This window comes from Lethenteron reissneri, unplaced genomic scaffold (assembly GCF_015708825.2).
Source record: "Lethenteron reissneri isolate LAM-NWPU_2019-01 unplaced genomic scaffold, ASM1570882v1 scaffold_120, whole genome shotgun sequence".
Lineage (NCBI taxonomy): Eukaryota > Metazoa > Chordata > Hyperoartia > Petromyzontiformes > Petromyzontidae > Lethenteron > Lethenteron reissneri.
Genome location: NW_026890893.1, coordinates 1,339,478 through 1,354,475, shown reverse-complemented (window position 1 = coordinate 1,354,475; position 14,998 = coordinate 1,339,478). Strand labels below are relative to the sequence as shown.

General features: G+C 41.7%; 1 protein-coding gene across 2 annotated transcripts in view; it reads right to left on the bottom strand.

Moving 5' to 3' along the window:
• LOC133361695 (guanylate-binding protein 1-like) overlaps window positions 1–14,998 on the bottom strand; it is a 141,597-nt gene that overhangs the window by 105,591 nt on the left and 21,008 nt on the right. For both annotated transcript variants that reach the window (XM_061580697.1, XM_061580698.1), the window contains exon 4: window positions 12,715–12,769. In XM_061580697.1, the coding sequence (XP_061436681.1) occupies window positions 12,715–12,769 (55 nt within the window). The remainder of the gene's footprint in view (window positions 1–12,714; window positions 12,770–14,998) is intronic.

Below are 14,998 nucleotides of genomic sequence, written 5' to 3'. Positions count from 1 at the left end.
AACATGCAGTTTACAGCAATAGACAAGGTCTCTGATTGGTTTAACCAAGCACAAATGACTTTACAGACGGCTTCTAATATCGGCTTAGAACCAGAGGCAGCAGTTGCTCAAGAAGAGAACATGGCAGGATGTCTGCAGTTCACCAGGGACCAATATAAGAGGCCAAGGACAAAAATAAGTAAGTCAATTATTTTTGAATACTTCTGCACGGGGCATACAGGAAATAATATCAAACATATTTCTATATAAAATGAGGGAGATGCCTACAAATGATTATATTTGTTAGGGATGTCAGGGGTATGAATGGAGATGAGACAGTGGGTTAAGGGGCATGGAGAGGATTCCCACCAAAAGGAGGGGGGCAGTGGAGTGGGAACAGTTGGGAGAGGGGAGGAGCAGGTGAGGAGATATAGGAGGGGCATTGCGGGGCTCGGGGCATTTTGGTGGGGCACGAATTGAGAGAGGGCTGTGGGTACGTGTGGACTGGGTGGAAATAAATGACGCACCCCGCCAACCTCGTGTCAGCTCTAATTTACCTCTTGATGTTGAGGCCTCTGCAGTAGGGGGGAGAGAGGAGGTGGGGGGAGAGAGGGGGCGGGGCAGAAAGTGGACCCCACAGCAGCACCCGGGTCACTGGAGTAGAGATCGGAGAGAGATGCACAGAAAGAGAGAGAAATTCAGAAATAACAGCTGACATAGGCAGGTAGGATGGAAACATCACAGTCAGTTAAGACTTTACCTGGTTAATAACGTCCTTCTAATTATTTCTCAGTTTGTACCCATCTTCTCGGTTGAAGATGTGTCTAAATATCTGGATGGCTTCATGAACAAATCTCTAATAAATTTCGATTTAAAGCTTTCGTGACTGCAGGGATTCATCTTCTTGGTTATTTCGGTAAAGTCACGTAGAAGGGAAATAATAAAAATAAAACAAAATAAAATAAAAATTTTCACGACGTTTCGGCCACAACACAAGCAGCCGTCCTCGGGTGAAGACAGAGCTGTCTAAAAGACAGCGCTCCAATGAACACTGCTAAGCTTGGCAGCGTATTTTAAGTTGGGTGGGAGGAGAAGAGCGCCTTGACAAAGGAGTTTACATATCAACAGAAGAATTTAGCATTGAATAAGCTGTGTTAATGTGAGAGAATTAGCAAGGTGTTAAAGTCAGAAATTAGCATATAACTGGGAGATTGTTAATGTGAGGAATTAGCATGTAACTGGTCACGGAAGTGGCTATGTTAAAGTCAGAGTTTACATATCAACAGAGGCATTTAGTATATTGACGCTAAAGAACTGCAACCACCCACTATCATAAAAATAAATCGATGTGAAAGAACTAAATATTAACTACATAAATATAATCAATGTATTCAATATATTCTCCAATAAGCTGAGCTATTAACATTAAGTAACTGGGTATACAATACACGATATAATGACTATCATATAGTGAACCGATAAAAAACTAAAATATAAACTACAATCTTCAATATACTCAATATAATCTCCAATAAGGTGAGCTACTAACAATAAGTCATTATACATTACACTGCAATGTCGCAAAAATGGTTATAATATGCCTCCATCTAATCTTTTTTCTTACATCACACGACTTTACCCCGTATTATAAACTGCCATAGACAGACCCCAACATTGAATTATACACTGCGTTACTATAGACTATAATAATATTAGACTGGTAATATTACACTATGTATTATTCTACCAACCCTACTGTATACCACACTGCTGTATATTCACTATGCAATTACGATACTATATATTACCTCATGAATTATATTAAACATTACACTATTATACTATTTATTATTATACAATCTGCTATAAACCATACCATTGACCGTCGCGCGAAAGGTACTAAGAGGCAATGCCAGTGAATGGACTGCAGTCTGAAAGTCACCGTAAAACAAAATCAATCAAGACCCGAAATGGTTTATCACGTCCTTTCAATGATTGCTGAGCCAGAATCCATCTTCTCGGTTGAAATTGTCTCTTTGTTTGTATATGTGGATTGCCTCGTGAACGAATCTCTCATGGTAGCCGGATGGCTTGCAGAGAACCTCCGTCTAGGAGAAGTCAATGTAATGTGAACCCACTGAATTAGCCAACGTTTTTATGGAGAAATTTGAGACTGACGCCATCCAGACTGCCACTCTACGCCCGACCTTATGGAAGAGGTACGTGGATGACACTTTTGTCATCTGGCCACATGGCCGGCCGGCTCTAGACCAATTCCTCGACCACATCAATTCCATACACCCAACCATCAGATTCACCATGGAAGTCGAAAAGGATGGCAAGCTACCCTTTTTGGATGTCCTAATTAAAAGGAGACCTGATGGTTCAATGAGCCACTCTGTCTACAGGAAAGCTACCCATACGGATTCTTACTTAAAACCGGATTCCAACCACCATCCATCCCAGAAGAATTCCCTCATAAAGACTCTACACCAAAGAGCCCAATGCATCTCAGACCAGGAACACATTGCTGTCGCCTCGACAGACCTGGTTTTCACCTGAGGACGGCTGCTTGCGTTGTGGCCGAAACGTCGTGAGAATTGTTTTATTATGTTTTATTTTTATTATTTTATTACTTCCCTTCTACGTGACTTTACCGAAAGAACCAAGAAGATGAATCCCTGCAGTCACAAAAGCTTTAAATCGAAAAAAAATTGCCAGTGAACTCAAGCACGTACTGTACACCAAGCTCTCAAGGTTAATGGTTACTCCAACTACACAATCCGCAAAGCCATCACTCCAACCATGAAGAAGGATCCTCTTGAGGAGCCATTCAAAACCATCACCTTACCCTACATTGCGGGGGTCACAAAAAAGATCTCCAGAATCCTAAATAAACACAAGATCCAGGTCCGATTCAACACAGTACATAAAATCCGTGATCTGGTCCCGTCTGTAAAAGATGTGGTTCCAGACATACAGTACCCGGGCGTCTACAAACTAAGTTGCCTCTGTGGTAGCAGTTACATTGGAGAAACCAAACGACATGTCTCGGACCGAATCCGTGAACATAAAGCAGACCTGAAACACGGTAGGACGAACGCATCAGCCGTGGCAGATTACTGTTATAATTCAGTGGGTTCACATTACATTTATAGCAGATTGTATAATAATAAATAGTATAATAGTGTAATGTTTAATATAATTCATGAGGTAATATATAGTATCGTAATTGCATAGTGAATATACAGCAGTGTGGTATACAGTAGGGTTGTTAGAAAAATACATAGTGTAATATTACAAGTCTAATATTATTATAGTCTATAGTAACGCAGTGTATAATTCAATGTTGGGGTCTGTCAATGGCAGTTTATAATACGGGGTATAGTCGTGTGATGTAAGAAAAAAAGATTAGATGGAGGCATATTATAATAATTTTTGCGACATTTAAGTGTAATGTATAATGATTTATTGTTAATAGCTCAGCTTATTGGTGAATATATTGAGTACATTGATTATATTGCTGTAGTTTATATTTAGTTCTGTCACATCGGTTTATTGTATGATAGTGGGTGGTTGCAGTTCTTTAGCGTCAATATACTAAATGCCTCTGTTGATATGTAAACTCTGACTTTAACATAGCCACTTCCGTGACCTGTTACATGCTAATTCCTCACATTAACATCATGCTAATCTCCCAGTTACATGCTAATTTCTGACTTTAACACCCTGCTAATTCTCTCACATTAACACAGCTTATTTAATGCTAAATTCTTCTGTTGACATGTAAACTCCTTTGTCAAGGCGCTCTTCTCCTCCCACCCAGCTTAAAATACGCTGCCAAGCACTGTTCATTGGAGCGCTGTCTTTCAGACAGCTCTGTCTTCACCTGAGGACGGCTGCTTGTGTTGTGGCCGAAACGTCGTGAGAATTTTTATTTTATTACGTTTTATTTGTATTATTTTATTATTTCCGTTTTACTTGACTTTACTGAAAAAAACAAGAAGATAAATCTCTAATAGCAGGGGGGTTTGCAGAGTACCTCATCTTGGAAAAGTCAATTTCGTGGAAGCCCACTCCGTTAAAACAATGATCAGCCACGGCAGAGGTATTGGTCCAATCATTGAAGACTTGGTCCAACAGGGACTAAATCCAGATGTACCAACTTGGGTAAGGCAGTGACTTACCAACACTTACTTAACCTGGAATGGTACATTCTACAAACAAAATGAGGGTACCCCAATGGGTTCTCCCTTATAGCAAGTGGTAGTGAATGTTTTCATGGAGAAATTTGAGACAGATACCATCCAGTCATCCACCCTACGTCCTTCCTTGTGGAAGAGATATTTAGATGACATGTTCGTCATTGGCCACATCGCCTGCAAGCACTGAACCAATGTCTCAACTACATCAATTCCATACACCCATCTATTAAATTCACCATGGAATTGGAAAAGGATGGCAAGCTACCATTCCTGGATGTTTTGATCGAGAAGAGACCCAATGGCTCGCTGGGACACTGTCTACAGGAAAGCCACCCACACGGATGCCTTTCTAAAGCCTGACTCCCACCACCATCCAGCCCAGAAGAATTCCCTCATCAAAACACTACACCATAGGGCCCGTTGCATATCCAACCAGCATCACCTAGCCAGTGAGCTGGAGCACGTACACCAAGCCCTCAGGATGAACAGATATTCGGACTGTACAATCCGCAAAGCTGTCTTCCCAGCCATGGGTAGACAAACACACATCTGAGGATCCAACCATTACCATCACTTTGCCATAGATAGCAGGGGTTACCAAAAAGTTTTCCAAAATCTTAAACACAAGATCCAGTTTCTTTTAAAAACAGTACACAAAATCCATGATTTGATACCATCTGTAAAGGATGTGATTCCTGATATGCAATACCTGTGTGTCTACAAACTGAGTTGTGGCTGCGGCAGCTGTTACATTGAGGAAACGACATGTCTCGGACCGTGTTCGTGAACACAAGGCAGATCAGAAATACGGTAGGACCAATACCTGTGCCGATGCTGATCATTGTTTTAATGGAGTGGGCTCACATGAAATGTACTTTTCCAAGACGAAGGTACTCTGCAAACCCACCGGCTATTATCAGAGATTTGTTCATGAAGCCATCCAGATAAATTAACACAACACTACTTCAACCGAGAAGATGGGTACAAACTGGGCAATCATTGAAAGGACGTGATTACTCATAGGTTTTTTCGGTAAAGTCACGTAGGTAAAAAATAATAATGATAAAATAAAACAATAATAAACGAAAATAACTCAATTAAATCACGACCTTTCGGAGGCAACACAAGTCTCCGTCTTCAGGTGGGACCGTCACAGCTAAATTTACTGTATCAAGTGAAGAGAAATCCAAGAGACAAGATCTTAAATACTGGTTAAGGGGAGAGGGGAGGGGCTTAACCAGTCTTTAAGATCTTGTCTCATGGATCTCTTCTCTTGATACAGTAAATTTAGCTGTGACGGTCTCACCTGTAGACGGAGACTTGTGTTGCCTCCGAAACGTCGTGATTTAATTGAGTTATTTTCGTTTATTAGTGTTTTATTTTATTATTATTATTTTTTACCTACGTGACTTTACCGAAAAAACCTAATAGTATGAATCCTTGCAGTCACGAAAGCTTCAAATCTAGAATGACGTTATTAACCAGGTAAAGTCTTAACTGACTGTGATGTTTCCATCCTCCCTGCCTATGTCAGCTGTTATTTCTGACTATGTGTGTCTTTCTGTCTCTCTGTGCATCTCTCTCCAACCTCGACTCCAGTGACCCGGGTGCTGCCGTGGGGTCCACTTTCTGCCCCGCCTCCTCCCCCCACCCCCTACTTTCTTCCCCCCCCCCCCTGCAGCCGATCTCTCCAGTGCTGCTGCAGTGGTCCATTTCACTCCAGTGACCCGGGTGCTGCCGCGGGGTCCACTTTCTGCCCGGCTTCCTCTCTCCCCCCCTTCTCTCGCCCCCCCTGCAGCCGATCTCTCCAGTGCGGTCGCGGTGATCCACTTTACTCCAGTGACCCGGGTGCTGCTGCGGGGTCCACTTTCTGCCCCGCCTCCTCCCCCCACCCCCTTCTCTGTCCCCCCCTACTGCTGAGTCTTATATAACCTCGTGCCACGGCAGATCTCTCGCCTACTTTACTAGTTTTTTCTTGCTGTGGTCGTCCCACCTGACAACGATTGCTTGTGTTGTGATTGAAACGTCGTGATCTATTATTTTTCTACCTACGTGACTTTACCGAAAGAACCAAAGAGTATGGATTCCTGCAGTCACGAAAGCTTCATATCAAGATTAGTTATACTCTTGCATAAGGTAAATAGTTATTGAAAAAAATAATAAAACATATTAAAATGTTCAAACACCAAATAGAAACCTTTTGCAAGGAATTATGTCTGCTTTAACCACACGTTATTGTGCTGAATATGCAAACTCAACATTTTCTGATAACACCTGTCTTAATGCCAGAAATGGTAAAACCTATTCTTATTTTTTCATACTAAGATACTGGCAAAAAGGTCCTACAATTTTTATTGTCAATATGAATAATATACACTTTGGTTATTTCGGTAAAGTCACTTAGGTGAAAAAATAAAAAATAAGAATAAAAATAAAAAATAGAAATAACTAAATTAAATCACGACGTTTCGGAAGCAACACAAGCTTTCGTCATCAGGTGGGACAACCACAGCAAAAAACAAAAATTACTGTAGTGGGCAAAGAGAGCTATTTGTGACAAGCGATTATATAAGGTAAGAGGGGAGGAGGAGCCACGGAAGAGAGATACAGGGGGCGGGGAGTGAGGAGTAGGGGGGGGAGTGAAGCCACTGTTGAGACAAGGCTGGTGAGACACAATGTCGGATATAAGGTAAAAGGGGGGGAGGAGCCAGGGAGGACAGATGCAGGGGGCGGGGGGTGTGGAGTAGGGGGCAGGAGTGAAGCTACTGTTGAGACACGGCTGGTGAGACACAATGCCAGAGCTGGGCAATGAGCAGGCCTGGGGGGGGGGGGGGGGGGAGAGTAGCGTGCTGCAGAAACTGGGAATGCGGGTATGGAAGCAAGCTATTAAAGCAAAGTTCCTGGTTAACAACATCCTTCCAATGATTGCTCAATCAGAATCCATCCTCTCGGTTGAAGTTATGTCTATGTTTGTATATTTGGATGGCTTCATGAACAAACCTTTTATCGTAGCCTGACGGTTTGCAGAGTACCTTGGTCTCGGTAAAAACAATATCGTGAAAGCCCACATCGTTGTAGCAGTGATCAGCAACTGCGGAAGAGCCAGTTCTGCCATGTTTCAAATCTGCCTTGTGCTCGCGAATGTGGTCCGATACATGTCGTTTCGTTTCCCCAATGTAACAATCACCACAAATGCAACTTAGTTTGTAGACTCCATGGTATTGCATGTCAGGAATGACATCCTTTATGGATGGGATTAGATCATGGATCTTGTGTACTGTACTGAATCGGACCTGGATATTGTGTTTGTTAAAGATTTTGGAAATACTTTTGGTAACGCCTGTGATGTATGGTAACGTGATGGTTTTGGTCGGAATCTCAGGGGGTTGTTTCTCTATGGTTGGAGAAACAGATTTGCGGATAATATGGTCCAAATATCCATTCATCTTTAGGGCCTGGCGTACGTGTTCCCATTCACTGGCTAGGTGGTGTTGGTCAGATTTGCAGTGGGCCCTATGGTGTAATGTTTTGATGAGGGAATTCTTCTCTGCCGGATGGTGGTGGGAGTCAGGTTTCAGATAAGAATTTGTGTGGGTGGCTTTCCTGTAGACAGAGTGTCCCAAAGAACCATCAGGTTTTTTCTCAAACAAAACATCCAGGAATGGTAGCTTACCATCCTTCTCCACTTCCATTGTGAATTTGATGAATGGGTGTATGGAGTTAATGTGGTCGAGAAATTGGTTCAATGTTGGCAGGCCATGTGGCCAAATGACGAAAGTATCATCCACATATCTTTTCCACAGGGAAGGACGTAGGGTGGATGTCTGGATGGCGTCTGTTTCAAATTTCTCCATGAAAACATTGGCTATCACTGGTGACAAAGGGGAACCCATGGGGGTACCCTCATTTTGTTTATAGAAAGTACCATTCCAGGTGAAGTATGTGTTGGTAAGGCAGTGCCTAACCAGTGCAGGGACATCAGGGTTCAGTCCATGTTGGACTGTCTTCGATTATTGCTATGGTGTCAGGCACTGGAACCAAGAATAGAGAAACCACATCAAATCTGACGAGGAAATCTTCAGGGGACAGTGAAATGTCCTTGATTAGAGAAACCAAGTGAGCTGAATTAAGTACTGCTGAAGTAGTCTTGCCAGTGAAAGGAAGCAATGTATCAGACAGAAAACGGGCTAGTTTGTAGGTAGGTTTATTGTGGATACAATGGGCCGCAGTGGGGTTCCATCTTCATGGATCTTGGTCAAACCATAGAATCTTGGTGGTCTAGCAGTCTAAGGTTTTAGGGAGAGCCGTTTGACTGGTTCGATTAGAGAAGTCGAACTGGTAATGATATTGTTGGTTTTTGTAGTTAGGTTGTTAGTAGGATACTTATTGATTCGCAGTTACCCCTAAACATATCCCAGTGGATGATATAATCTCCCAGGTCGATGTAAACCTCAAAGGCTTGGGACACATCCAAATAGACAAAACTGACACCTTTTTGCAAGGAGTCAGTTTTGTTGCCAGATAGAAGGGTAAAGAACCAATTATCATATTTTTACTGGCAAATGAGGTCCCCATAGTGTAGATGCTTGCCCCGAGCTCTCATACTCTGATGGTGCATTGTCCTTGAGTTGTGCGCCTTTTGGCGTCATCTGGTCCAACCCATATGAGACTAGGCTCGAAGGAAAGCTGTCTCGGGTGTGGACCAATCAACTTCAAGGACAGTGCACATTATCAGAGTTATGTTCTTTTGTTTGTATTATGACTGCAGGTATTGCGGTCTATGCAAACATGACTCCTTGCAAAAAGGTGTCAGTTTTGTTGCCAGATAGAAGGGTAAAGAACCAATTATCATATTTTTACTGGCAAATGAGGTCCCCATAGTGTAGATGCTTGCCCCGAGCTCTCATACTCTGATGGTGCATTGTCCTTGAGTTGTGCGCCTTTTGGCGTCATCTGGTCCAACCCATATGAGACTAGGCTCGAAGGAAAGCTGTCTCGGGTGTGGACCAATCAACTTCAAGGACAGTGCACATTATCAGAGTTATGTTCTTTTGTTTGTATTATGACTGCAGGTATTGCGGTCTATGCAAACATGACTCCTTGCAAAAAGGTGTCAGTTTTGTTGCCAGATAGAAGGGTAAAGAACCAATTATCATATTTTTACTGGCAAATGAGGTCCCCATAGTGTAGATGCTTGCCCCGAGCTCTCATACTCTGATGGTGCATTGTCCTTGAGTTGTGCGCCTTTTGGCGTCATCTGGTCCAACCCATATGAGACTAGGCTCGAAGGAAAGCTGTCTCGGGTGTGGACCAATCAACTTCAAGGACAGTGCACATTATCAGAGTTATGTTCTTTTGTTTGTATTATGACTGCAGGTATTGCGGTCTATGCAAACATGACTCCTTGCAAAAAGGTGTCAGTTTTGTTGCCAGATAGAAGGGTAAAGAACCAATTATCATATTTTTACTGGCAAATGAGGTCCCCATAGTGTAGATGCTTGCCCCGAGCTCTCATACTCTGATGGTGCATTGTCCTTGAGTTGTGCGCCTTTTGGCGTCATCTGGTCCAACCCATATGAGACTAGGCTCAAAGGAAAGCTGTCTCGGGTGTGGACCAATCAACTTCAAGGACAGTGCACATTATCAGAGTTATGTTCTTTTGTTTGTATTATGACTGCAGGTATTGCGGTCTATGCAAACATGACTCCTTGCAAAAAGGTGTCAGTTTTGTTGCCAGATAGAAGGGTAAAGAACCAATTATCATATTTTTACTGGCAAATGAGGTCCCCATAGTGTAGATGCTTGCCCCGAGCTCTCATACTCTGATGGTGCATTGTCCTTGAGTTGTGCGCCTTTTGGCGTCATCTGGTCCAACCCATATGAGACTAGGCTCGAAGGAAAGCTGTCTCGGGTGTGGACCAATCAACTTCAAGGACAGTGCACATTATCAGAGCTATGTTCTTTTGTTTGTATTATGACTGCAGGTATTGCGGTCTATGCAAACATGACTCCTTGCAAAAAGGTGTCAGTTTTGTTGCCAGATAGAAGGGTAAAGAACCAATTATCATATTTTTACTGGCAAATGAGGTCCCCATAGTGTAGAACCTCCTGAGACTCCGATCAAAACCACCACATTACCATACATAGCAGGCGTTACCAAAAAGATTTCCAAAATCTTAAACAAACACAATATCCAGGTCCGATTCAATTCAGTACACAATATACGTGATCAAATCCCATCCGTAAAGGATGTCATTCCTGACATGCAATACCCTGGAGTCTACAAACTAAGTTGCATTTGTGGTGATTGTTTCATTGGGGAAACGAAACGACATGTATCGGACCGCATTCGCGAGAACAAGGCTGATTTGAAACATGGCAGAACTGGCTTTTCCGCAGTTGATGATCACTGCTACAACGCTGTGGGCTCTCATGATATTGTTTTTTTCTGCGACCAAGGTACTCTGCAAACCGTCAGGCTACTATCAAAGGTTTGTTCATGAAGCCATCCAGATATACAAACACAGACATAACTTCAACGGAGAGGATGGATTCAAATTGAGCAATCATTGGAAGGATGTTATTAACCAGGTAAAATCGTAATTGCTTTTATAGCTTGCTTCCATACCCGCATTCCCAGTTTCTGCAGCACGCTACTACCCTCCCCCAGGCCCGCTCATTACCCAGCTCCGGCATTGTGTCTTACCAGCCGTGTCTCAACAGGAGCTTCACTCCCCCTCCCATACTCCACACCCCCCGCCCCCTGCATCTCTCCTCCCTAGCTCCTCCCGCCTCTTACCTTATATAATCGCTTGTCACAAATAGCTCTCTTTACCCACTACAGTAATTTTTGTTTCTTGCTGTGGTTGTCCCACCTGATGACAGAAGCTTGTGTTGCTTCCGAAACGTCGTGATTTAATTTAGTTATTTCTATTTTTTATTTTTATTCAAAAATTTATTTTAATTTTATCATCTACGTGACTTTACTGAAAGAACCAAAGAGTATGGATCCTTGCAGTCACGAAAACTACAAATCTAGAATGAATAATATACTTTAATATTAGATTTTAAGTGGAATTATAGGAATCCAAGAATGTAATTTTAAATGATATCTGCTGTTCAGTAAAATCTTAATCACGTGAATACTATAGAGGCATACGTCGGTTTACGCCTAAGGATGCATTTCTGAAAACCAGAACCTACATCCTAAAGTATTAAAATCGAATACTTTTTTGGTGGATCGCAACGTGGTACAGTACATAAAACAGAGGATGCTCATGAACCCTTTGTGCATCTATACAACAGTACCTTGTCTATTGTACTACAAGTGTTCAAGCGATCAACAAATTTAGGACAATTTCTTCGATTTAATGAAATCGAATTTCGGCATGAACGAAATTGAACTTCGGGCACGCACCATGAGGTCATCATCCCAACAAACAAGAACAAGAAGCACAACCCGGTTGGCTGCCTCATCCATCCGCGACAGGGTCGCAGTGGCAGCAGTAACGTATCCCCATCGCCTATCCAGGCATTCTCAACATGGTGCAGATCTTTTGGTGAGTTCCCTAAAAGGTATTTTTTAAAATTATGAATGAAGCGTTTTTATGTTCATGTTAATATTCTTTTTCATTATTACGGTTGTTTTATGGAAAGTGATGAAGGTGTATTTTTTTTGGTAAGGAGTTGATTTGCAATGACTGTCCAAAGCGCATTCCAATGTTTTAGTATTACATTAATGGGAAAAACCATTTCGATTTTACTAAAATTCAGTTTTTCCCGTGTTTTTTGAAGAACACATACTGTTCGTAAATCGGGGGATACCTGTGTATGTAATATTCGTTTTCTTGTATTAGTTCTGAAAAATAGTTTACAGTCGTATAAAAAATAATAGTCGCCATAAATATGGTATGTGGGGGAAAAAATATTAATCTTTACCAGGTAAGGCACACTGAGCTACATAGCTCTTTTTCAGAAGCGAGCTGGCCATCACAAATGATAGTTCAATGAAGTGGCTTATCACATGGACATTATAGCAGCCAAATATTATAAATTCATGATGTTGATTCTAAATGTAAAGGGGAAACCCGGAGGATCCAGAGAAATATCCACTCGACCACCAGGAGAGAGAGACACACAAACTCCAAATATACAGGCTTCAGGGTCAGGATCGAACCCATAACCTCCTGTATGCCAGGCTAGGTAGTTAACATATTGCCACCACAACATATCCCTATGCCATCATTAACATCTCACCACCGTGGTGCCTAAATAAACGTGTACGGGTCTCTTTGCGAGTCTATAGGTTTCTATGCAAGTCCTCGGTGAATGACGTGAGACCATCGACATACTACACCTGTGAACTTGGTTTAATCAGAGGCAGCTAAACCCCGATTGGAACTCAGCATCTCACCAGTGCCAGCTCAGTATCCCTGGCCTCTGAGCCACTCGACCTCCTGATATTGAGTCAAGAGCCATTAACATGCCTCCAGACCACTTCAGAAGAATGGATTGCATGCATATCACTCACTCTTTATTTTTCCAGTCCCTCATTATGTCGCTTGTTTTCTTGTACGCATCTTCGTCTGTGAAAAACACAATGAAGTAAAAATTCAGATTTATAACGCATGCCATATTTTATGAGATCTCAGAACCTTAAAAGTGGTAAATTGAATATACATTTGATCATCAATTATCCGGCACGCGATGATCCGGCTTCCAACTTTATTCGGCAGTCCCGGGCCGATCCAGCGAAACTAGCAAAACCGTTCCAAAGGTTGTAACCAGTCCAGCGATCGGCACCGTGTGCGTGACAAAAAAAGTAGCTATGCTTGATTTAATTGCCAAATGTTAAATACACTACATCATACACTAGATACAAGAACTGAATTAATTGAAAATACTGCACTATATACATTGTTCATGACTAATAACTACAGAAAATAAGACAGAACACATACAATGCAATCCGATGAAAAGTGTGCGTGTAATTCGGCATTTGCCAGAACGCCAGTCTAAAGGCTGCATCAGTCCAGCGATCATCAAACACATTGTGTTGTTAAAACAACAGCGTAAGTGGTACGGACATCACCCCATGCAGAGTCTTAACTTTTTACAATAAGATATTTATTTACGCTAATTTCCCATAGTAAACATATTTAAAACAGTCACTAAACATTTCCACAACACTCAAAAACATTTATTTCAAAAATGTGCAAAAATAGGCTAATTAAAATCATAATGATGAGTGATTATACGGCTTTTTTGAAAATCCGGCGCCCTTCCCTCCAAAGTCGCCGGTTAATCGATGATCTAGTGTACATATGTAAAGTTTTTATGGGTGTAGTAGGATTTATTATTATTATCAAGAAACGGTTATATAGCAATGAAATACCAATGAGCTACCAAACCATGCACACTGCTAAAACAGTATGTAAGAGATACACACCCACCCTCCTTGAAGGACTAGGGGCTCTGTCACATCTCGTGGTGGAGAGATGTTAACTACCTCACCTGGTATACAAGGGGGCGTGGGTTCGATCCTGACCCTGATGCAGCTATATTTGGAATTTGCTGTGTCTCTCTTTGTGGTAGTGTGCATTTTTTTCCCTCCAGATTTCGAATCAAAGTGCGTTTAGAGTATTTGGCTGCTATACATTTCCACATGATAAGCCACTTCGTTGAGCTATCATTTGTGGCCAGGTTCACTTCTGAATAAGAGCTACAGTACATAGTTCAGTGCGTCTTACCTGGTAAAATATATACTCCTGATGATGCTGGTTATAATAACCAGTGAAACATCGTACTCGAATTGTAAATGTTGTAGGTTTAGTCTCGAACACAACGGTGTGGTGAACTGGTAACAAATGGGCATTTGTTGGTTAGGTGACAAACATTATTTAATTGGCTGTGTCGCGTGGTGTCAGATTTAACGAGGCATTTATACTCTTTGGCTCCTTCGGACGGACGCGTGTGTTGCGCCCGAAACGTCGTGATTCATTTTATACCTACGTGACTTTACCGAAAGAACCAAAGAGTATGGATTCTTGCAGTCACGAAAGCTTCAAATCAAGATTGAGGCATTTATATTTACGCGATCTAACCTAGAAAACCCTCTATTAGGGTAATATGGGTCTCGAAAGCCGATGTATTAAACAAATCTAAAAACAGATTTTTTTTATAGTTTAACAAATAGGATGCAGGAACATATTTTCTAATTTCGTTGATTTGCTCTTAATTTCGGGTAGTGCAGGTTCTTGCGACACAGGTTTGACCAGATCATCACGTGGCCTCACCCAAAAATCAATTATATTATCAGTAATAATTTTGGCTGCGAAAACTTCCGTGTTTATTTATTGCACGAGCAATTTTTGTTTATTTATTCTTCTTTAAAATATTTTTATTGTAATAAATGTCATGTGATTAGTGCAATATTTCGATTTAAAGCTTTTGTGACTGCAGGGATTCATCTTCTTGGTTATTTCGGTAAAGTCACGTAGAAGGGAAATAATAAAATAATAAAAATAAAACATAATAAAATAAAAATTCTCATGACGTTTCGACCACAACACAAGCAGCCGTCATCAGGTGAAGAAACAGAGCTGTCGGAAAGACAGCGTCCCAATGAACACCGCCAAGCTTGGCAGCGTATATTTAAGCTGGGTCGGGGGAGGAGAGCGCCTTGACAAAGGAGTTTACATATCAACAGCGGAATAAGCATATTGATGGCAAATGCAGATATGGGATTAATCACTCCTTGTGGAATGTGTAGGTGGTGGGGGTCTCAAAGTTATATATGTAGGATTAGCAGTAAT